Source organism: Anarrhichthys ocellatus, unplaced genomic scaffold (genome assembly GCF_004355925.1).
Source record: "Anarrhichthys ocellatus isolate YVR2014 unplaced genomic scaffold, GSC_Weel_1.0 scaffold14, whole genome shotgun sequence".
NCBI lineage: Eukaryota > Metazoa > Chordata > Actinopteri > Perciformes > Anarhichadidae > Anarrhichthys > Anarrhichthys ocellatus.
The window spans coordinates 761,706-787,416 of NW_022280044.1; the positions used below are offsets into that span (position 1 = coordinate 761,706).

Sequence of the window (25,711 nt, forward strand, 5' to 3'; positions counted from 1 at the left end):
AGAGGAGAACCACTGAACAGATGACCGACTTACATCCTGATTATAGGAGGAGCAGACATCCGTATGTCCCCGCATGGGGAAGTGCACTGACTAACAGGCTGACATATGTGTGCTTAGTGACTGTAAGCAATCTTTGTACCAGGCACTGGCTGGTGGTCAGTAAACACAGGATTCCCATTGGCAAAGGTAATGACGGTTACAGTGACTCGGGGGGGAAATGCCACCTGACACAGGACACAGATCTAAAGTCAGCTTGCCCTCACTAAGTTTTCACAAAAGGAGTGGAAATCGAAAAAATCAGCTGAAGTCAGAATCTGGTTGGTGTTCCCCAACACGCCCACACTTACCCCTCCTGCCGTTTGCTTTTTTGGTAAAATCTCTCTGGCTGTGGCCCCGTCAGTAAACACACCCTTCATGTGTGCACTTCAACACACATGAATACTCATGAGCTTGTGCGTAGTTCATTGTTGACTTCTGTGCTGACAGGGTTACCTCGTTACCGAAACATCTGTTTCATCACTCCTTCGTATTTGTCTTTCGACACAGGTGTTCCTCTTTCCTGTTTGCCGTTGTTGAGTCAGGTTTTACTGCAGGTTACAATAAATTCAGTGACATACAGTATCGTGAAGGTTTATCGCTTTTTAAATAATTGTTTTTCTGTATATGTACAACACATACACCCTTTCCGCTTCTGAGCAATAAGCAAAATAGAACAGCCATGGCTTTAGAGTTTTGTTGTTCTACTTTAGTTAAATGTTTTCTTTTGATAATTAAAATGTTTTAAATCTTTTTTTTTGTTCTATAGGTTAACGTTTTGTACACAGTGTGGATTCTTATTTTGTTCTATAGTTTACATTTTAGCCTTTCAGACGTGTGAGCAGATTAAAGCTCGAGGCTTTCACCTGGCAACCTGTGTCTTCCAGAGGTTATGGTTATGCAGGAATGCAAGCAGACTGACAGGCTCTTACAAGTTGAGCCAACACCTTTTTAGCAAGGCATTTGTGCAAAGCGGATGACCTTTTCCAAATATCACAAGAACCAGCGGTAGCAGAAAATTTAGACTATGATTGATATTAAAAAGGCTCTGCACAGGAGTCATACTCATGACCCAGTGCATTTCAGTGAGGTGTTTTTGAAAGGAGTGCCACAACTGTTTGTGACCTTTTATCAATGTGTTGCTCAACATCAAATGTAACAGAACATTGTGCAAGCTCTGCAGATTAAATGCGAATGACTTTGGTGGAGTATCGAAAGGAAAAAACCACGCGAAAAACCTTTGCTAAAGCACAACACCCCCCCCCCCCCTTTCCTCTTTCTTAGAATGATGCTATTTGCTTTGGGCAAATGGACTGCAGTTGCACAACTGTGCAGCCATCAGCGCTTCAAAACTTCACACACACACAAACTGCAGTAAACACCGTTTAGAAGAGCCAGCCGAGGCAATTCGTTGCATTACAGGTTTGTTTTTCCATTCAGTTCAATTTAAGTGACACTCAAATTAGAACGGCCGTGTTTCACTGCAGTGAGCCATCTCACACACCTACTCCCACGCTACACTTTTATTGAATTGTAACACAGAGAGAGCTCAGTTTCATAAGAAGTATACCTGCTTGCCGACCCCCAGAGCTTGTGAAAATGCATTATGGCTTTCGATACGTTATGCGTCTTAACTTTGTTTGTATCTTACATCACAGGGATCTCTTCTGACGGATAAGCGCTTGTTATTCATCCTGAAATATGCATTTGAGAAAACCTGGTCCAGATTAGCTGCCTTAGGTGGACCTCCTCGTATCCAGTAGCTTAATGATGGGTGGTCCTCTGTTCCATATTTAATGCCCAGTCTTCAGATTCGTGGAGCTGATCTCAGTTGTTGCTTCGGGGGATCCACTCCCCCTGATCCACTCTAGATTACTAAGAAAGAAATGAAAAAAGTGAAGTTGCTTTTACAGCGGCTGTGGGAAAGTCCAGACTTAAGTCACAATCTAGACTACTAAACCTAGTCTAGGTTCCATATAATGGTATTAATCATGGTTATGATGTAAATAGCTGCAGGGTTATTGCAACATTTTACAAGCAGGTTCAAAGAACGAGCCCAAAAAAAGTACATATCAATTTCACTGGAAATCCCTTGCAGATAATTCTCAGATTAAGTTCATTGTACTTTGTGTTCAGAAAAACGTCTGTCACACTTTCGCTTGTATCAGATAAATAAAGTGAACACCACACTCTCTAACATTGTGTGGACTTAGCTTTTATTTCCTTCCTACCTTTTTAATTCCAACAACAAAAACAGGAATCATTGGAACTACTATCTGTATATCCTTGGAAAGAAAAATGAAGTAGAAAGTTGCCATGTCTAGAGATTACATGCTCACCCTCATTGCCATCCGTCCACCCTTCACGCGCAGTCCTGTCCTTGGCCAGAGTAGGCAGTTTCCCACCCCAGGGCTTGGCCATATGTGAGTGTTGGCTCAGTCCCTCATGTGAAGGTCAGCCCTGACGGGACATGTGAGCCCCAGATTGTCACCCCTGGGGTTGGAAAGCAGGGCTAATTGACTTTAAAGCAGGCTGCATGACACGCACCAGGACACGGTGACTGGACTACTAAGGGACAAAGGACACATTTACAGAGGGATGTGGCCACCTAGTAGGACTTCCTCAGTATGAAACCGTACATAACGTGACTGGAATTCAGAGGAATTAGAGTCATGACAAAACATTGTGGCTACAAGAAGATAAATATATAATGGTTAATCCCCAGGAATTCCCCTCAATATGCAACTGAAGAAATAGTTCAGACATTTTGGGAAATATGCTTATTTACTTTTTTGCAGAGAGTTAGAAATCAATAGTCTGTCTGTCAAATACGAAGCTACAGCCAGGAGATGGTTAGCTTAGCATAAAGATTGGAGGCACGGGGAAACAGCTAGCATGGCTATGTTGAAAAGAATCCGCCAAGCATAGCTACAGCTCGCTTATCAACACCTTAATGCGTACAACTTACAACAAGTATGAACATATGTTTTTGTGGTTTTACAAATGATTATCTTCCCGACTGTTAGCTTTAAAGGTGCTTTTCATAACGTGCTGTTACCCAATGCTTCAAGTGGTTATGCTAAGCTAAGCTAATTGACTGCTGGCTGTAGCTTCATATTTAGCACACACATTTGTGTAAAATAAAATGACAAATATGACACTTAATTTTGCCTGACAAGTTTGGTTTGTAACCCAACTGTACACACACACACACACACACACACACACACACACACACACACAGAGTAATCAGTTAACACTTATCAGTTCTCTTGAGCTCAGAATCTAGACCTATTTCAAACCATAAACCTCAGCTTTGTGAAATCCTCTAATGACCCTTATTGTCCTGCCTTCCCTCCACTTCCTGTGCTCCTTTCATCTCCGTTGGGCCACGTGAGGACAAATCATGGTGGGGAGGCAACTTCATAAACGGTGGTTTACGTGGTGTTTGATTAGACGTCCAGTCAGGGCTGCCTGCTGATGGAGACAAGCCAGGGAGAAGCATTGTGCAATCAATGGGCTCGGTTAATTACAATAGATCAAACACACGCTCCATGGCAACCCCTGCCACATTTTCCAAAACAAAGGCCTGCGTGGCTTTCAGCAGGCACGGCCGCTGTGACATGTGGTGTTACGCATGGCTGACACAGGGACGATTAGCAGTGGGCCAGTGTTTATTTCTAGGGACGAGTGTAAACGGTAGTGAGTGCATACTGTCTGTTTTTAGGGTAGTCATCAGCACACACATGCTATATACCATTAATGAAACATTTCATAACTAACAATAACCAGATCACTGCACTGAACAGGGAGGCCTAAAGTATCATGTGCACCTTTTATAATATGGACATGGCCCGTTGGCAGTGTTGGATAGTTTGTCTGAAATATCTTTACATCTGTTTGATAGATTGCTGTAACATTTTGAACAGATGTTTGTGATTTTAAATCTTAATGTCTTTGGTGATCGCCTGACTGTTCCTCTAGTGCCACCATGACAGTAACATTTGTGGTTTTAAATGTCTCAACAGTTATTTGATGGATTTTCATGAGATTTCATTCAGATATTAATGTTGCCCTTTTAAGAAATAACAAATGTGACCAAATAACTTCCCACTGAATGCCATTCCCATCTGCCTCAACTGTATTTTGTGTTTTGGTCTAGTTTGCAAATGCTAGCATGCTAATAGGCTAAAGATCAGGGGTCGGCAACCTTTTTGATAAGAATTGTTATTTGTTTGTTTTCTTGTTAATCGGTGTGCCATATCAACATTAAGGTTAAGATTGAGTTTACATCTCCATCTGTTATTTTATTCCATCCAGATAGGCAACGTGCATAACATTCTTAAAAAAAGGTTTTCTCCCGACATTGTAATTCTATATAAGAACACTACAAGAAGGCTGCCATCCTTGTGAAAACATCCACATATGAGTTGAAATCATTAACCTTCCACCAACTTTGATCATGAGCATTAAACTTCAGCAAATTCTGTGAAGAAATCAACAAGTACTTGCCAATCAGAAGCAGAGTAAGGTGTCTTTGCAGAAGGCAGGTGGGGGAAAAATCTGTCAAACTAATGTAAATGAGAGGACGTGCAACGGCCAATAGCTGTGAAAGTGGTTATTTGGCAAAACTCTTGCACACGTATTGCTAGTGTGCCATGTGTTGCATAAGGTGGCCTACCTACCCCAGCTATAGGGGGACCATAGTACATATTATAACTGCCAAATATGATAATAACAGTAATAATACACTTTATTTAAACAGCACTTTTCATACAGGTGGAGTAGGGCAAACTGTTTTTCAGTAAAGTTAAGAAACAAGAGAATTAATAAAAACAAACAGATTAAAACATGCAAATATTTCACAATAAAACAAGCAATAGAACAAAGAGAGGATTAAATACACTTATACATGTAAACGAGAGTGACACTTTAGTTAGACGCAGTTAAACGCAATGCTGAATGAATATGGATTCAACTGACGATTAAAAATGTTCATGGAGCTTTCATCTTGCAGTCTTGGGTATGGAATTAAGAACCCATTAACAGCCTCGTAAACAAGTAAAATAAATTACGGATGAATCCTAAAAGACACTGGGAGCCAGTGCAGGTTAGCTAAAACTGGGGTGATGTGGTCTCTCTGTCTTGTTCTAGTTAAAAGCCTGTCAGCAGAGTTCTGAGTTAATTGTAATTTGTCGATGGATTGTTTTGGTAGACCTGGTAGAATCTAGGTTTTTTTCTCATCTTGTTGGGAAAGGAACGGCCTTTGCAATATTTCTGAAACGAAAGAAAGCTGCGTTGGTCTCCTTCTTTATGTGGGATTTAAAAATGAAGTCTGAGTCGAGGACGATGCCAAGGCTCTTGACTTGACCTGTGTGGCCAAACTACCAAGTTTGGCGAGAATATCAGCGTGTTAGCAGTGTCCCTCTGAGCTCGTGCCTAAAAAAACAGCCTTGCATAACTGTACGCTCTAGGTCTTGTTCCACCAGTATATCCTTTTATGCACAGTCTGAGCTCTATAAAATAATCCAAACATCTCACAAGACAAGAATAGAAACTGTAAACACAAAAAAAATCCATAGTGGTTTCTACTATGAATAATGTTTTTATCTAAGCACCAAAATGTAGTGTTGTTTAGTAGAGTTTGTGTACTTTCGGATGATGTACTCGCTCCAAATGGTTCGAGTTGGCCATGCATCTGCTGTGTGCACTGGCTTTTCAAAGACGTTTCAAAACACACTTATAAAATATTCTCAAACTTCTACTTTCATCACCGAGTTAGGAACTTGTGTGTTCTCTAAGGGAGTCGTGACTGAGACGGACACCCGTGCTGTCCGTCTATCGGCTAGCAGCAGGCACCGCCAACAGGCCACCGGCGATGGGGTCTGTCTGCTTCAGACACCAGATCTGTTCTAGTAAACTCACTGAAGTTGGCTCTCGCATCCAAACCACGAGCCAATCTCGAGAGCAAATGTTGAGCGCAAATAAAACCCAGAGATTCATAACTCGGTGTCCCTCTCTCTGCGTTGCTTTCTCTCTCTGACCCTTCTGTGCCCTTGTTTATTTATTCCTCCGTCTTATTCTGTTTTCTCAGCCCGTCCCCCCCCCTTCTTCCTGCCTCTACCCGACCTCGTCTCAAATTAGTGTCAAATTCCCCTGTGTGCTTGTTATGTTCGTTTCGAATGCAGTACCTACCAATTTACAAGTGCCCTATTCTTGGATGCCTTCTATCAATTCTCATTCATGTGTGAGAGGGCAGCTCTCGGACACTAAAGTAGCTCCGTCTGTGTGTGTGTGTGTGTCTGTGTGTGTGTGTGTGTGTGTGTGTGTGTGTCAGGGCAGGTCAGTCATGAGAGCGGAGGGCCTGCATTCCTCTGTGCAGTACCAAATCCTCATGGGATAGACTTCATTAGTGGACTAGCTGTTCCCAGGCTGTCTTATAGCCAGTGTGTGTGTGTGTGTGTGTGTGGTGTGAAAGCATTTGTTTATACGTTCACACATTTTTTTCTTGTCGCTGTTTGCGAGAACCTCTGTGTCTTCTTCCCCGTTTGTCATTTTGTGACGCTCCTATGATATCCTGAGTTGTCGTGTGTAGTTTCAAAGGACGGGCTTCCTGCATGCGTTTTCACATGTTTGATGCTCAGTAAGGCGGCATGGGGAGTTCAGGAGAGTCTACAAGTGGATGTGATGTTCTCAAGGGACTAGCTTACCTCATGGACTCTTCTCAACCTTGGAGGAATCGTAAATGCCCGCACACACACACACACACACACACACGCACGCTGTCCTCCCCTTTCTCCATGCTGTCATGCACTATAGTGTCCCTGAGAGACATTTAACACATCACTCAGTGACTCTCTAGTTCCACTTCAGACATAGCTTTGACCCCCCCGTGGTTGACCCGAGCTGGGCCTGACAGCTTCTCATGTCACATTCTGTCTTTGGTTTCACTTTATATTTCAGCCGGAGGAGAGCGCGAGGACAAGAAGGGGAGTGTGCGGCGTCAGAGGGAAACACTCCAATTTTTTAGAATGTGGAAGGAGAGGGAGCTGTCTTTGTTGTGCAAGAGGACAGACAGATACCCGATGTCCACATTCAGCCACTTCACACTTTCTTGTAAATCATGACTTACCTGACACATGCGAACTGTAGCAGCTTGTGCCCTGTTTGTAGTGTTTGATGATCCATTACTGAGTAGGTGGCTGCAATCTAACCTAATTTGAATATACATTTTGAGACAAAAGCGAAGGAAAGAGCCGGTAGCAAAACGGAGCTGAAGTGACTCTTTTCTTTTCAGCAACACTGAACAGCAATAACAAATGTAACTTTATCTTATCTGATGTGTTTTATCCAGCGACTCTTTTTATCAGCGTGTAATTCATGGGTGGGATAAAAGAGATGTTGTCTCTCGCTGTTGTATATATATTTTTTTGGAAATTAAGTCCCACGGTGGTCCGCCAGAAGGGGCGAGACTTTGCATTTCTATTGATCCTTCGCTAAGTCCTGCCCGTCAATGCAGACTGGCCAATCATAGTGTAGCATCGCCCAGGAGCTGTACTATATTTTCTTCATTTTCAGGCTGGTGTTGTGGATTTTGAGCCGGAACCTGGTTAAACGAGATGTACGTGTCTAAAACGTTACGTTTTCTATAAAATCTGTGGAGCTACCATAAACGGAGTAGTGTATCATTAACTAGAGTTAGCACTTTTATGCTACTCCTAGCTACTGAGAGTATACTAAATGTTATCACATGCTGCTTTTGCTTTTTAATGACTGCAGCAGTGAATAACGAGGAACATGTCCGTCCTTAATTTCACTGTATTCTGTCTGGATTGCCAGATGTGGCACAATCACTTTTACACGGTGATCCGTAGCTTTAGCCTCTAGCTTTTATCTCTTTGACCTGTTTTCACTGCTGAATCAGTTTGACATCCTGGATATATCCTTCTATATTGTAGACCCATTTGTCTGCTTCTCTCTGAAATCACTTTTCCATTTCTCAAAGATTAGATAATATTTATGTTTGGGCTCCATGGCAGCTCTGATAGTTTGACGGAGTAGCAGCAGGTGGCAGGGTTTAGCTAAAGGTCAATTAATCTATGGCCAAGGTTCAGAAACTGTTTATGGAGTTAAGGTTCATAATAATAATAGTTTAATATTATAATGGACTGTAGCAGAGATAAAGAAAAGGTTGATAGGAGTGTAGTGTTATACTAGGAAGTGGTAAACACACTCACTGCTCACCTGGCAGGAACCTGACACACACACTAACACACACAAACTCACAATGGCCCACTGATACCAGGCCGCTGGCTGATGAGAGGCACGGGCTCGATTTAAAAACAAAAAAGGCAAACACAGAAACATGCACACACAGAGCTACACGCCAAGGCTGAGGCGACAGTGAGCTCCTGAGCCAAGGCCTCCCTCACTGATCACAACACAGCTCTGTCTGATAAGCATCTTGTGCAATACACAGACGCAAACGTGTGCTCTCTCTCTCTCTCGCTCTCCCCCCCGCCCCCATTCTTTTGGAAGCGAATGATTTCGACATCATTAACAACAGCCATCGGGCGGAATAGCATGACAGGTAAAAGTATGAAGCCAAAGCTGGATATCAGGTCCAACACCTCGCACAAATCTGCAACACACACAGTAAACAAGACTTATGACACACGAAATACACTTGCATTTGAGAGATGCACATGCTCTCAGACACACTATATATTATAATGAGAGTGTAAGGCAAACTCTATCTGGATAAATAACCATTTTTACATGCATGGCTGTTTTTTTTCGAGGTCTTATGTTTTGTGAAGGATATATGACTTGAAATACATCAAAATCAGGCTGTAGAGAGAACACACACACACACACACACACACACACACACACACGTACGTGTGTACACCAGGTTTCTCACTTCCCTCTTATTCTTTGCAAACAGTGATTTATGCTGTGCGGGGATATCCAAGTGACACCACTATCAGGCATCGCAAAGTAAATAAGAAGTCACTTTAACCCTATCGGATGATCTACTGTAGCAGAGCACATCGGCACAACACTGACACACACCACGACACATACAGATTTACAGTACTGTACGCTTGTTTAAAGCACAGGCATCCCTCGACTTACGTTTGTACCTGAGATCCTGGAATGTGGGACGGATACTGTACAATAACTGTTATGACTTGCTGCCCTTGACAACAGGTACACTGCCTTTCATATTGGCGCATAAATCAGGTAAATGGGAGGATGAGCGGTTGTTGTATACATGTTGGCAAGACATTCCGGAGCAGCTCGAGGTCTTCCGTCTTCACTTCTGTAGTTACACATGAAAACATGCAATCTAGCTTAAACACACACACAGTCATCAACAACATCCTCCTGAGGAGAGAGGAATTCTATATATTTACCCTTAACATCACCTAAGGGTTGATGTTTAGATTTTTTTATTTTAACCCGTGTTTGTAGACCTTTATCGTTGAAACTAACATTTTACGTATGTCTGATTAAAAGTTCTTACTCCTCTTTTATAGATTTGAATAGGAATAGTTGCCTTCTTTCCCGGGAGTTAATTTGTTTGATGAACTATTTTTAGTCGTAGTAGTTTCTATGATCATTGTTACGTTTTTTGGGGGGGCTTTTTTTCCATACATGACTGTTTTGTGCCCTGTATGGGAGGATCAGACACAGCTCCGCTCCGATTGGTCCAGTCTGAGAGTAGATTGACTTGCATTATAACCATCTGAGTGATGAATGTGTTTGTGTTTTTATATATATATATATATATACACACACACACACACACACACACACACACACACACACACACACACATATACTGTATACACATTATGTATTGCTTGTTCTGCTTTGTGATGATTTATTTGACAATGCCTTACAAAGATCTCACAGGCATCGAAACATTGCTCTGCTAAATTAAATGTGCTGTCAGCGCAGTGTGAAGATATTTTGCTGGACCTCTGCACATGCACAACACATATGTTGTTGCAGGAAGGAAGACACACACACACATTTACTCATACACACTCGTATGTAACCTTGTTTGCTGGTGTGAAATCCAGGGATTGTGACAGGGTTCAGAGTTCTGAGAACACCAGCAACAGACAGTGAGTTTGCCAGAGGAACCACAGAGTGTGAGAGACACACGCACACATGCACACATGCAGAGAAACATACACGCACCATGGCAGCGCTGTCAGTGAGTCAGTGTGTGAGTCACACTCCGGCTATGCTGCCTCTCGATTTTATAACGGCCGCAAGCACGGCACTGTATTTAATATTCCAAACAACTGTACTGGACTCTGTGGCACACATGCACGTATATTAACATCAGCATATACTGTAACATATACATCTACACACACAAACATGATATTTCCTTTGGCAAAGTACGCCTGCACAAATATGATTTTGGAGTTATGTTCACACAAACACTCACTTTCATGCCTTTTCTCCTTTATTCAAACACACACACACACACACACACACACACACACATGACGCACTGATGCATGCTCATCACTGGGGAAGACTGCAGTTGAGTCAGAGGGGGAGAGAAGGGAATCCTTACCTCTATGTGAGCCAGATCTATAAGAGAGCCAATCATGGGATTCTGCAGCCATAGATACTGGCTCCATGAGGTTTGATCTATGAATCATCCCCCTATACATTCACACAAGAGACTGTTTGCAGCTGTAGGTGGAAGAAAATATGGAAGGGTGTGTACTTTAAATGTCACGTCAAGACATGTCACTATACCCTTGTCACATTCTAAGATTAGAATATCGAATTTAAGACAAAGTAGACACAAATAATGGCTCAGACTAGCACTGATATGATTGCTTTTGACTTGAATATGGATAAGGACTGAACCTCTTGCATGTACTGGTAGACTCAACCCAGGCTCAGTCAGTTTACTTGTTTCACTGCAGCTACCTACAGGTTGAAAGGAACACAATGTCTTCATATCTCAGTTTCCCTTAAAAAGGGAATGCTTTAAACATCACCCTCTGGTGGTGACTTAAGGGGGGTGAACAACCACAATAACTGGCACAGCAATTAAAATGCTTTTTCAATCCCAAAGGGGACTTTATCGAAGGGATTCCATGTGCCAATAGTTGCATTTATTGTTACTTTTGGAAGTCATCTGCAGAACTGTATTTGAAGAAACTAGCAATTTAGTTTGATGTTAAGAGAAAAACAAGACTCCTAGCAATGTAAGATCAGCGGTTTGAGGTTCGAATGAAAGGTGCTGCGTTCATATTATGAAAGCAGCATGAGGCTGTGCAGCAGTTGACGTGTGCTGTGGGTGTTGGAGTTGATGGGAGTGGCATGACGCTGAGGGGCAATGAGTCACAGTCAACGATAAGGTTTTGGGGTTATGACCTACCTCTCTCAACTGTCCCTCTTCCTCCCTGTACTCCTCCTTTCTCTACACATCTGGTTCTTTGCATGGGTATCCTTGTTTGTTTCCTACCCTTTTCTTCTTACAGTCAATGACTCATAACTAACTCTTGCCTCCTTTGTACCTTTGACTATTGGCTAACACGGAGATTGGTCTTACTTTTAGCCTCACATGGTGCTTTCTTTTCTTTCAGACCCTTTTCTCTCGCCTGTTGTCGTCCATTCTTCTGCTCTGTGATCAGGGAGTGGAGCCTTTAGGTTTATCTGCGATTGGAAAAGCTCTCTGACTCACACAAACACATACTTTTATAGGTGATGACTCATTGCAACACGGGCCATTCAGCTCCACAGTACACCAAAGTAAAACTGGTACGTGAGTGCGTGTCAGTGGGACTGGTTTTGCATACACATTAACCTTTATATGCATTAAGGTGCCGTCGCACAGAGGGCTGATGACACACCACCTACGCAGCTTTTATCTCACAGTCGACGAGATAATCAGTGCCGGCTGTAAGGGAGGTTTTGGTCACCCTCATTTGTGTTGTATCAAAAATCTTTTTGTTGCTTGCATGGCCGCTCCATGAATTCTGTTTGTGAAGGTGTGTGTACATGTGCGTATATGGTTTCTTTGCAAACATGAAATAAACATATAATATGTGTGCGTTTTGTACGTATGTACAAATCCAAGGGCAGAAACATGTTCAGTATTTGGGCTTTGAAGAATAAAATGTGTTGAGTGACTCATGCAAGATAGACACAGGAGCCATCAGCCTCCACTGTGGCAGACAACACATACTGTACCACACACACACACACACACGCGCACATATATCCTGATAAACAGACAGAATGGTGCAAAATGTCCCCAGCTTCATTTGTACAACTTTAGCATTTCTGTGGAAAAGATGAGTCGCCATCAACTGCGCTCGTTACGTAACTACTGTCACTTAGGCAGATTCACATCATTTCTAAAATAACAATCAAACTCTCTGCTGCCATTTCTATACAAAGTGAGTGAGGGTACGCCACGTACTTATTATAGAACTGGAACAACACAAAATGGGACTTTTCTTTTTTTAATTCATAAAGATGAATAACATGGTGCAATTGAATGCAATGGTAGTTCCAGTACAATATGTAATGTACATTTCGGAATATTTTATATAAAAAAATATGTAAGACAATAATTGGCTGGAATGTCAAAGACAAACGTCAGTAAAGGACAACATGTTCTCTTACACAGCTACAACACACTTGCACTACAATACTGCTCAGACCACCTGTGCGGTGATTTTGGCAACGACACAGTAATATACCTTTAGGTATCCTTTTTTTGTTCCATACCGACAAACACAAAATGAGACAAATCAATGTTCGTCATCTGTGTCTTCCTCTTCGTCTTCCTCCTCCTCCGATTCATCTTCATCCTCTTCGTCGTCCTCTTCCTCGTCATCTCTTCTTGTCTGCCGACTGGAGGCTCTTTGTTGCTGTGACAACAAATAAACAGTCACTATGCACTTAGCAGGTAGTCATCGAGCCCAAATGGTACTTCCGGTTTTCTCCCAAACGTTTCTCTTTCACCCGGGACAACACAGGTACGTGTGTGAACACGCTCCAATATGCATCGAATTCATTAGGTTATATTTGTAGTGTAATACTATAAGAACATAAATATGTCTCATGTTGAAGGACTGCCAAGTTCATATCATGGCATGAGTATAATCTTAGAACAAGACTCTCGGTGTGCGTTGTCAGTTTTCCTCTAGTTTCAAGCATGCAAACAGGGGTCTGCAGTCCACTGTTCTAGCTGTGCCGTGTACCCGACTGCTTCTGTCTTTGTTCCTTAGCAGAGATTTCAGATTCCCACTGATAAAATCAAACCGAAGCATGATCTCGAGTTGTGGCGCAAGATGCATTCTGATCTCGTGCGAACAGCAATCTGCCTCTGCAAGCTCCAATCTTGACATCTCTAGATAAGACTTCTGAACACACCCCGCGAGACCGAAAGACAACAGCTCTTCAAAGATATCAAATGATGATGACGACTAGCTGCCCAGAGGTTTTAAACAGCAATCCTATTAAAGTCACAAGTACTTGCAGTGCCACGCTTAAGATGCTGGGGGGAGGGGGGAATGCATGATGTTACCGGCATGCGATGGTGTGTGGGGAGATTCAAGCTGAATGATGGCTGAAGTAATGCTGCGTATAGACTTTGGCACAACTGATTCAGACATTAGTTATTTGAGCACCAGTCTCGACTAGTATGAGGAAGACAACTGTTCGAAAAAGGAAGAAGGAAATTTTTTTTTTTTTTTTATTTCGCCATCTCAATGAAACTTACACAACTGCCAAATTCAAAGATAAAATACCAATGCCATAACAGAAACAGGAATCTTCTGGGGGAAATTCTAATTGTCATATCGGAGCATCTATGCACTGTCTGTATCTTACCTGTAAGGTCCCTGATGTACTCAGGAAGGACCCGGTCCGATCGAGGGAGGCTTTGGAATTAGCTCGCACTATGTCTAAGCGTGACTGGTAGTCAGGGGGGTGCAGCGAGCTCCTGAACACCTGCCAAAGACAGTAGGTACTACGTTTTTTTCCAAAGAGAAACAGGAGAATTGAAGCATTGCCTACACACACTTATCAGTAATCTTAGTGTGTCTCACTGAACATAATGCAAGATAATAATTGAATGTAAAATGGCCCAGCCTTCACATACCGAGTGCACATTGTTAGTTAAGGGATTTAACGCAAATAAAATGTCACAGGAGCAAAAACGCACAACTTGAATAAACCAGCAAATCAACAACTAGCAGTCTTTCTTTAATCGCTCATAAACAAAGCACTTCAACAGGTATGCCTCTGATAACACAGCAAACTGCCATTTAAACCACACCAGAAATAAATTCCACAAGAACTCTCAATCAGGATTATCTTCATGCCTGTCATTGTGCCTTTTTTCTGATGATTAAATCTCCCATGCTTTGTACTATGAGTCATTGAAAAACAGCCTCATCTGGGTTAGGAGTTTCGCTTCTATATGAATGGAAGGGAGATGATTCAGTGCAAAACACACAGATGAGATGGCAAGGGGTGGAGGGAAAATAGCACAAGGGCAACTGCAGGAGGAACCTTGCTCACTGAATCATTGATCCTTTGTTTTCTCACTACAGGCTTTGTCTCTTAAAATAGTAACGGCAAACGTCTCAAAGCAAACAGTAAACAGAAGAAAGTAGCTCGCTGTTACTCTGAATTGTGAAGAGTTCACCGCAAGTTTCTTCAAAGTTACCACATGAGTTAGAGGGTGTGGACTATAGAGTATACATGAGCAATGAGCCGTTGAGTAAAGGCTGCATAAGATCATGATAGCGTGGACCTGTTAAATATAACCATCAGGTTAATCAAGTGCACGGCAGAGGGTGTACATAAAGCACGGTCAGCATTCATGTCTAGTACATGAGCACATTTAAATATACGTCCTTTTCTGTGTTTGTCTGCGACACATGATGGCAGGTCAATAACTACACCTGAATTCACATCTTCAAACATTTCCTGTGCACAAACACACCAATGCCAGTGAAGCTGAAGCGGAGAGTCAGCCTACCTCCAGGTCCTCCTCCTCATCCACACTTTGAATGCTCTGGTAGGCCAAGGTGTACACCTCCAAGGCCTTGGCATGGAACGACATCTCCACTGTCACAAACTCACCAAAGATTTTCTATAAGGGGGAAACACATGGATAATAATTAAGTACAGAGTAGGCTTCAGCACTATTTAAATAAATCACAATTACATGGTGGCCACAAGACATGAAAAAGAGTTCTGACATGACAAAAAAAATGTCACTTCTTCAGACGTATACAGATAGAAAGCTTAGCGCAGCAGACCTTAATGTCCCGGATCTTCTGCTTCTCAAACTCGTCTATGGTCTCCTCCAGCTGCCTTGTGGTCCGTGTGGCATCCATGGTTGCTCTCTGGAGCTCACTTTCAGCCTAATGGGCGGACAAATTTATATACAACATACTACAAAATATATCAGACCAACACAAGAGGTTATGGCTAAAGTTTTTGAGAACAACCAGGTATTAACATAGAAATTCAACAGTATTCCTTTATGCTTGTTGATTTACTTCAATTAGAAAATGAATACTTGACACCCAGGCCAATAGCTTCCAACAGCAGAGCTGCAGTATCATAGGTTCCACACCTTCAGTTCCAGTCCCACATGTGCCACCTATCTGCATAAGCTCACATGCTAATGTGCTTTTTAAAAACAGGAAGGGGAAAACAATAGCTTATGCAATTTTGACATGTGTGTATCATGCATACAATTTAACACCTTAACTACACACATCTGAAAAAGCTATATATCTGAGCTATATAAAATAAGCTATTACTTTTGTTTCCCATAAGTGCTGCAGGTTGTGTACGTGTAGAACTGGTGTGACACTAGAGGAACTCCAGGGAGCTTCTAGGTTTGTGAGTGAGTTTCAAGTAATTTCCAAGACGTGTTTCACATCTAATAAAGAGTCATTTCTGTACATTTGTTCCACCTCCATTTCAATGGAAATGTGTTTTTTATCTTTGTAGTCCTACATCACCAGGGATGAGATGCACACATAACATGGGACACACCTGAGACTGAAAGCGTGGTCAAGGAAACATCAAAAATATATGAGCTTTCATGACAACTGATGAGAAGATACTGTAAAGTAAAACCTTTTCAAACTAGACAAGATAAACATTCAAGATGGATCCAAGTTTATTATTCTTCTGCAATATTAATCAACATCTATAATTAACCAGGAATGAAGCTATGCTCAAGATGTTGCCTGCAGCATACAGGTGGTTGTTGTAAGAAAGAAAGTTACTTGTCTGTTTGGTATTAGAGCAAGGATACAATAATCTGCCTGTCTGACGGGTTCCTCTGTCTGGTCCGTTCAAGCTGGGCCATCTGTTTGGCTTCTCTGTCTCTGGCACTCTGAGTCGCCTTCAGATCCTCCTGCATGGATGCACAAGCACACAAAGACAAAGTCGTCATTATGACAATGAACAATGATAGTCAATTACTTACACATTTGTGTCAGGACATAATCAAACAAACATTTGGTATAGCTCAGTGTTTCCAGATCGAGACCTCAAGTACATCCTGTCGTGAGAGTTTTAATAAAAAGATGACTTGGAAAAAGAGGCAATCTTTAGATGGCACTTTGCAACAGCGGGTGACCAGACGCCACGAGGCAACGTGACTCATTTTAAAATCTATGGCAACATAGTATGAGAGGTCATATATTCCTTTATGCAGAACATTTCTTTTACAAAATGCTGAGGGGGAGAAAATGACAACAGTGCAAAGAAGTGGGAAGTCATCATTAAATCAACACTGACCTCATGTGGCCATGCAGTGGTAATACACACTGACAGTAAAGTTGCCCCTAAGCCCCTATTCTCATCCTTGTTTAAAATATTATGTCTCAACAAGGAAGAATAAGACATAAATTACACACGTGTTAATATATCTAGAGACTATTGCCTTACAACCATTCAGAGTAAACTAGTTCTGAAACAAAGTTTCTCTTTGAGGGCCCACTGTACTGGAACATGGTTAAAGCTGTAGGTGTCATTTGGCTCACTTTAGAATCAGTGGAGACGTCTACATGGCTGCAGCTCACAGCAACACTTACCCTTTTACGCTTCACTACAGCTCCATAGCTTTTTAATGGCTCTATGACTTTGGCTTCAAGTCTTTCCACCTGTAAGGCAAATACGTTTCCATCAGGTTCTGTTCTTACCCACCACATTTAGACTGTGAGATGAATATAAAATGATGAATGAAGTCAAAGCAGCGGGAGCTAAAATGCAGCAGTTTTACCTCAGCTTGGCGGTAGTCTTGAATCTTGGCCAGGTGGTCAGCAAACTGCTTCATACCCCTCTTCAGGTGTGGCGTTTCTGTGTCTGCATACACGCCGATTTCCCGAACCAGGACATCTGACTTGTCTCGTAGTCTGGCTGTTTTACGGACATAGGCGGCAAACAGTTGGCACATCTCTCCAAAATGTTTCTCCACATTGGTGATGTTTTCCTGGATCTTTCTGGTCTGGCTGTCCCTGGAGAGAAGAGATTATAATGTGTTTTTCTTGTAGCAGCCCATCGATCACGAAAACATCTTGAGGATGTGTTAGTCCTGTAAAAGCCATTTATTTAGTAACAGCTGGCGTTAGTTTCCGTTATAGCAAATGTCATCTTACAAAAGGTAACGCTTGCATTTGCGCGTTATTTTGAGGATTATAAACGGCTTTAAGTGCCTGTGGCTGACAGAGTCAGAAGTCAATGTTATCATTCACTAACGCTGAAGGCGTCTTGTGTTTAAGACCTAACGTTACTAATGAGTTACTAATAACTTGTTCCTGGTTATATCTGTAAATAATGTAAAGCGTGAAAGCACAAGTTGGCTGAGAGCTAGCTTAACATATGCGGGTTTGTCTAGTTACCCTACAACTCGCTGGCGTTAAATGAGGAATTCGTTTGACGCAGTGTGTCCCTTACCTCGATCTTGCATCGGGTGTACGGCTCATCTTTGCAGAAAGGCAGTAAATTAAATGTTTTCCGGGTTCAGGCAAGCCTATCTGGACGCAGATTTAGCGCGAGCAAGCTAACTATGCTGTGTCTCTCCCAAGCTAGCACGCCAGTCTCCCGTTTCCATGGAGTCCCTGGCGTTTCCGCTTGAGCAGTGGCTTCTGGGAAATTGAGCCGTTTATTTACCTATCTGTCTTTACGCTACACCAGTACGTCAAAGGACGACATTGACATGTTTTTCCTTATTCATCAGATCTTTAATAAACCTGAGTAATTTCTTGGCATATTAAGATTAAACACAGAAAATATATATAAAAGAACATAGTAAAGTAATAGATTACACAACCCAACAGTATAAAGCAGCCAAAATGATGCTATATCCACCTTGAAAATGCTGCATATCTTGATCAATCAAAAATCAAATAGTAATATAAACCTTACACCTATATATATAAAGGGGCCCTTCTGTATAATCAGTACTTTTGATTGTTTTACTATATTGCTGATAATACTGGACTGTACATTATTTATACAACACTTCTATCCAAAAGTGTCCCTACCTCTCTTTCACTGGCACAGAGCTATGCAAGGGGATAGCTGAGCCATCAAAAGCAATTGGGCTTCAGTGTCCTGCCCAATGGCAGTATAGGTGCTGGAGATTGAACTGCCAACACATCCCTGCCTTCATTTGACAGCCAGCTCTACCTGCTGAGCAGCATATAGGATACTGTACTAGAACTTCAGTCACAGTTTAAATGCAGTACTTGTACTTGTTATTAAGTATTTTTTACAATGTGGTATTGCTAGTTGGCATCTGAATACTCCATCACTTCTATTAAGAAATAACCTTGGTCCTTTGGTCCTCCTATAGGGTTTACTGCTCTCCATACATGCATACTGGTTAGAAAGTTCAGACTGTTTGAAGGAGAAGGGAAAGCTATAGTTCATGATGAGTATTTAAGGTTCAGTCAAAGGCAGTGCAGAACATTTTAAACCTGGATATAGAGGTGGTCAAAATTGGTGCAAGTCTATATCCCCTGGAAGTTTGTTCCAGTCCACACACTGACTAAATGCTGCTTCTCCATATATGCACGCTGGGAACAGTTAGCAGTCCTCCACTTAATCATATGAGAGGTCATTCAAATACAGTCAGAGGTGTATTTTGGTCAAATGCCATTTTGAGACTTACAGACAAGCAGCAGTATTTTAATTTAAACTATATTCCCTGACATATTGGAAGCCAGTGAAGATACCTGACAACTGGTGTGGTGTGTTTGGTTTTCTTGGCCTTCATGACTCGAGCAGCAGCATTCTGTATGAGCTGAAGTTGTATGAGTTTTTTTAGGGGAGATCAGAGAAAAGACCATTGCAGCAATCTAACCTGCTGGAAATGAAAGCATGGATTAGTTTCTTCATGTTTTAGTCTTAAATTATCCTCCCAATCAATGTTCAAGCTAAAAACAAATCCTCACAATGACTTAAGGAAGCCGTCTTATAGGCCTTGTAGTAGTAGTAAAAAATAATACATAAACGAAAACAAAGCAGAGAGCCAGAGAAAAAGGTGTCGGCACTAGCAAAGCAAGAAGTAAAGTATTTTGTTTATCAAGCCAAGAAAGCTTTAAAAGCAATCATGCAATCTGTAATATTGCATCATACCTGTTAGAGATATTAACCACAATATCAAACAAGTAATTGGATTATCTCCATGGTTTCTCTCCTTGGCTAGAACATCCCTGCTGGAAAAAAAACAAATGTTTGGTTGGTTTTTACGGCATCTATAATTCCACAAATAGACCAAGGTACATTGCCTGCATTGCAACAAAGAGAGACACAAATAGTCCTTTTCAACAACAGCTTGACTGCTTTTGAGCTGGTGCCAAGAGCAGACTTTGTGATCACTGAAATGAATGGAGGCCTCATTGTAATTCCCTCCTCTGTGTTTGGGAATGCATGAATGTCACCAGCTGCTGCGTCTGCTCCTCTGTGGAAAATGTCCAAAAACCTTAATTATCACGCTTAATCATCCATGGGATTGAAGCAGGGGAGATCCCACTGTAACAGATTGGCGATGTAAAACACGGCCATTGCATTGAGCTGTGTGCCTGGAATCCCAAGAGGAGCTGGTTTATACTCTCTGGTACAGCTGATGCTGGTATAGATTCATTTTTCAGTTAAATGCTTCTGATTTAACCTTCCTCTGCTCTGGCTGAGGGGTCATTACATCATTATAAAAAAAAAAAGTGATAATCTAATACAGATAACAAAAAAAAATTTGTGTGATGACGTCCTACATGGCTTCTTGTGTACAGTCAAGTACGCACCTTTAGATTTATGCTGAGTATAGAGTGTTGTAATGAATTTCCTGGAAAGATTGTTCAGGCCGTGTGAGTTTTGATTAAACAGCATCAAGCTAAATTTACTTTACTGTAATTCAAGACTATACATGTACACAGCAGAATAAAAGTGTGTTTACTCAGCTCAATATGACAAATAATCACACAGAACATGGATAAAAACATATGAAACAACCGTCAACAACATGCATACATGTCCAAAACAAATAGAAGCAGTTGTAATGCAAAAATGGCATCGGTTAAAGTGTACATTTTCTATCCATCACTGTCGGTCTGTGTGGGTGTGTGACTGTTTAGTGTGTGTGTGTGTGTGTGTGTGTATGGAGGAGGTTAAATGGAGTTGAAGAGTCGATTACAGAATCTGGCAGCGGTTACAGATGTTTATGTTTCTACAAGGAGTCAGTGAAAACTTTTCACCTCCAGAATTTTTCAACACAATACAGTTGCAGTAAGTCAAAGCAGAGTTTCTCAGCTTCTTCAGTGTGATTGCATTACTCAACCACATGGTGGCAATCCGCTTCCGTTCGTCACTTTGCCAAAGCTCTCAACAGGAATTTGCACGGTTACAGGTGGATTCTGAGCTGTCTGTGCACATAAAGAGTCCACTGACTCGCTTCTTTCGTCATCATATGTTTACATTATTCAGGACTCCCTGGCAGTAACCCAGGACTAGATCACAATCCCTAAACATTCTACTGTAACAAATATAACAGATGTCTGTCTAGCCGGTGTCCTGCAGGATCTTTCTGTTGAAAGAAGCCCGGGGCTGTCGAGTTATTTGCGTTGGCTGCTGGTAAATGTATTCAGGAGAGGTGGCATCTTTTTCGACTGTGCATCTGACTTTCTTAAAGAACAGATGGTGTTGTTTCCAAACTACCAATTAGCAAGAAGAGGGTAGCAACCACGAGCAGCTCTCCCTGCCTCGTTCATGCTCTCTTCTCTCTCTCTGTTGTTTCTCTTTCTGCCTGACTCTCCCCCTCTGCAGCCCTCTACTCCACAGTGGCGGTACGACACTGGAGCGACGTGTGGCCTGCTAAACAGATTGGGAGTGACATATGTCAGACGTGGGGGAACTTAGCGGGGCAACCAAGTATGTGTCCCCCAGCGTGCGTTTGCCTGTGTGTGTGTGTGTGTGTGTGTGTGTTGACTCTTACCCTTCAGGTACGAGTCCTGGTGTGAAGACTCTAGACTTGAGGTTCCCCCCCCCCCTCACAGAGGCTCTCATACAGCTTTAGATTCCCTGTTAATAACAAGAAGGAGTCTGTGGGAGGTGTGTGTGTGTGTGTTCAGGGATGTGGGTGTGCTGAGGATTATGAACAGTGTGATATCTTGTTTGCCACTTGGTGCATAAAATTAAATTACAAGCCAAGAGTCAATATCTCATCATGCTGATTTTGGCATACCTCGCTCGCCTTCCTCTAGCGGCTGCATTCCTGTGATTCGGCAGAGGGACACAGCACTGCTCTCTTGGAGAAATTAACCCTGAAACATCCAGTGGGAGATATACTCCTCCTCCACTCTCTGCACTGAAAACTCAGTTTTCAGTGTTGTAACTTTTAGTCCTTAAATTAAGAATTGATTTGTTCTCAGATGCAACTAAACGCTCCCCTGGAGAGTTTGTGAATGAAAAAGCAAAACTCCTCAACGCTATCATACAGACAATCAACATGCCAGTCTCAAACTTAACATCCAACTAAACTTCATTGAAGCTCAGCCGTCAGCTTTGAATACAATGCACTGGTGTGGGAATCCTGTCTACTGTCATAGCAACATCTCTCCTGATGAAGTCTTTTTGTAGATGAACATCAGTGTGACATCACACATTAAGAAGATGTCGCAGGTCCTTTCTCCCTGTGCACAGACAGCCACGATTAGTGGCTCAGAATCACACATTACAGAAATATGAAATTCAGCGACATTCCCCTTTAACTCCAGCAACCTTGAACAAAAGTCCTCCCACTGCAGTTAAGCGGGTGCTTGAAGGGCAAGCCAATGCAGACACGGTCCAGTGCTTTTATTGACCCAATGAAAAACCTCTCCGTGTCTCCAGGGACTTGGAGCTCAGGTTAGGGTCTTTGTTGTCTGCGTTCATTAGTGTCTCCTTCGCCATCTCTATGGCTCTCTCTCTCTCTCTCTTTCTTTCTCCATCTCTGTCTCTCTTACTCTCTTCTCTAACACCTCCTTTTCTAACTCCCTCACTCCCTCGCTGCTGCTCTTTTACCCCAGAGGAGCTGGAGAAGAAAATGTCACCAGATCAAATTAGTGTGAGCCTCCAACACTGCCTGTCTGCCTCTGTCTGTCTATTCCACCGAGTGAAAGCATCACTCATGGATGTTTCTAGAAGATTATTTGTGTCCAAACTTTACCTTCCCCAGGTATGATACTCTATGACTCTTGTAATAAACAATTTTTTCTTAAAGTTGGTTTAAAGTAAACTTCCACTGTATTTTTTTTTTTTACGGGATAATACTTTTTTTTAGTCTCCCTTAAAAGATGCAAGTAAAGTAATGCATCAATTATCTTGTATTAAGATAAAGGACATAATATGTTTGCAATTACATAATAACAAAGACATTGTCCGAGATTTTATAATAAATGTACGTCTCTCATGCGTTTGCCAGGCAACCTCTCCAAAAAAACTTCAAGTTGTCAATGTTTCTTTAGTGTTTTGTTTAATGTCTTACTGCTAAGCTAACCTTCATCTGCCTCCAGCTTCTCATTTAACAGACAAATATGAGAATTGTACCAATCCTCTCATCTAACTCTCTGCAAGAAAGTCATTAAGCTTATTTTCCAAAAAACGTGCTTCTGACTTCATGTCAAATAATTCTTGTATCACTTTCATCATCTCATTGAACGAGGAAGGCCACACATTGGCATTTTGAAAAAGCCTTAATCTCACACCCGGTCTTTTTTGCAATGTTACCACCACAACATAACTTATTCATAGCGCATTTCATATTCATAGCCTTCTTTACTTCACTGAGACGCAGCGGACATAGTGATTTCTCTCTCGGTCTGGCGTTATTTACCTTAATGCATTTTAGTGGAGTGAGAGGGAGTGTTGCCAGACGTCCATCTTTGCAAACAGATGACTTTAATGCATGTTAACCTTGGCGGCAGTAAAAGGCCTCACCATTATTCCTCTTAAACCGTGTCTATCAGAGTCCATTGGGGAGAAACTGGAGCACTTCCAGGACCGACCGCAAAAGAGCCCTAATTGAAAATGACTTCAGACTATTGAAAGAGAGGAAGAGGCTTGGCAGAGGGCACAATATTGTGTGTATTTATGAGTATTAAGAGGTGGGGAAAATATTGTTTGTGCGGATCATCATGGAAATAAAAACGATCTTCTAGGCTAAATGTAAACCATTTCTGTAGAAAAGAGGAGGCAAAAATGAACAAGAAACAAAATGATCTCGAGTAAGACTGAAAGGAACACACAGAAGTCCATTTCCACGGTGCTTCATCACAGGCAGATGAAAGTGGCCGCTGTCCTTCTGCTATCAATATGCAAATAGGAAAAAATGGCCCTTGAGTGCGGGGAGCAGTTCCCTCAAGTGCATTCATTAGCCACCGTTAGCATAATTGATTCCCAGTCCTGCCATAAAACTGGTCACTCCCTGTGCCTCTCGCTCTGGGGGATGCTCTGGGGACTTCACGGGCTAACTTCAATCATAAATCATTAAAGGACACTAGTAGCCAATGGACTGTGCCGAGGCCCCAGAGACGTGCGAGCAAAAGTAATACTGTCACTGATGTCTAAATCATCGATGTGACATATAAAGGTGCCTACAGGCTGACACATCCTACACTCCACTTCTCTATCCTCATTTCGTAACTCTGTGTCATAAAAATGCTCTGTAATTAAGGCAGCATGGCCCTCAACACCGCATATGTCAGAGATGCAGTTGTTGGATTTGTGCCAGAAACTATTTGAGTAATTGCTTAATATTTGACTTTATGTCATTGTTGTAATATTTTATAAAAACTTGCGAATTAGCTATAAAAGTGATAAGCTTTGATTCTTATTGTTATGACTCTTACAGTTAAAGGTAAAACTGGAAGATGATTTGCTTGTGTGAAACAGCCAAACAGAAAATATGGTCAAACTAATGAATATTCTAAGAGGTGCACCTCAGTCATGAGTTACTTTGGTAATTAAACAAACATCAGGACTGTAGACTGGTTACTGCAGAAGTCATGATAGCTATTACCTTCAGCCGTATTTCTCTCTCCAGCGTCACCATTCAGAGCAGATGTGTGGCTTATTAAGGCTCCTATTCAAGAGAGAGAGAGAGAGAGAGAGAAAGCGAGAGAGAGCCAGAGTCAGTCTATGTGGTTAAAGATATTCTCTCCATCCAACCTTCCCTCCATCTGTCCTTCCTTCCCTCCATCCCACCTCTGTACAGTCCAATTAAACTCATCAAGTTGTGCCCCTCAGAGAAGCACAGAGCGAGTGAGAGGGACAGAGAGAGAGAGAGTAGAGAATGAAAGTGGCATGCTCATGATGTATCGCTGCCTCGCAAAATAAAACATATTCATAAAGAATATTCATTACCTCTACCAGCCATCCCACAGATGGCCAGAAAATTGGCTTTGTGTTGAGATGTGGATTCAGGCATGCATATTAATGGCAGACAGATGTAAACGCATATTCATATTCTTTGGTTCCTTTTTTTTCTGACACACACAATGATAATGCATCCACTTAGGAGAGGGGGAAAAGGGGCTGCATCCGGGAAGCAATTCACCTCTAATGTGCTGGTGGGTTATTAGCTTTTTGTCCGATTGGCAGTGTGTGTCCCTATTTGTCTCGTGTGCATGTGTGTGTGTGTGGAGTTGCCCCATGTAGATTTAACTCTCTCTCAAATTCAAGTAGCTTTATTGGCGCGATGTAACACTGTACGTGTAACCAAAGCATATTTAAATGTTGAAAAGTATTAAAATAAACTAAAATACATAAAGTCCAGCAACTTAAAAGTTGGTTAGAATGATACCAACAGGAAACAAAGCAGAACCAACACACAACCAAAAACAATAACAAGGTGCAGGTGACTGTCACTCTCTGTCCCTCAGTTTGTGGCAGGCAGCAACATACAGTAGGCTGCTGCTCACAGCTCTTATAGTCCTGCTCCAGTAGGACTGGTCATTTGTCCTTATGTGAGAGCTGTGGAGCTTTGGTTCTTGAAAAATACATTTGCTGTTTTTGTCACATTTGTTGAGGAGGTGCAGCTCTGTTTCAGACTCACTTAGGCTCTCTCTATCTATCTATCTATCTATCTATCTATCTATCTATCTATCTATCT

The 25,711-nt window shown here is 41.9% G+C and overlaps 1 protein-coding gene across 2 annotated transcripts; it reads right to left on the minus strand.

Annotated features, from left to right (window-relative positions):
* Nucleotides 1-12,532: 12,532 nt before the first annotated feature.
* cibar1 (CBY1 interacting BAR domain containing 1) lies at nt 12,533-18,167 on the minus strand. 2 transcript variants are annotated; one of them, XM_031854362.1, is made up of 9 exons: nt 18,019-18,167; nt 17,345-17,579; nt 17,157-17,225; nt 16,373-16,474; nt 16,108-16,113; nt 15,360-15,464; nt 15,077-15,190; nt 13,921-14,040; nt 12,533-12,956 (listed from the first exon to the last, which is right to left on the minus strand). In XM_031854362.1, the coding sequence occupies exons 1-9, from the start codon at nt 18,045-18,047 to the stop codon at nt 12,837-12,839; spliced, it is 900 nt and encodes a 299-aa protein (XP_031710222.1). In that variant the 5' UTR covers nt 18,048-18,167; the 3' UTR covers nt 12,533-12,836. The 2 variants fall into 2 exon arrangements, with proteins under 2 accessions (XP_031710222.1, XP_031710223.1); XM_031854363.1 differs by lacking the exon at nt 13,921-14,040.
* Nucleotides 18,168-25,711: the final 7,544 nt, after the last annotated feature.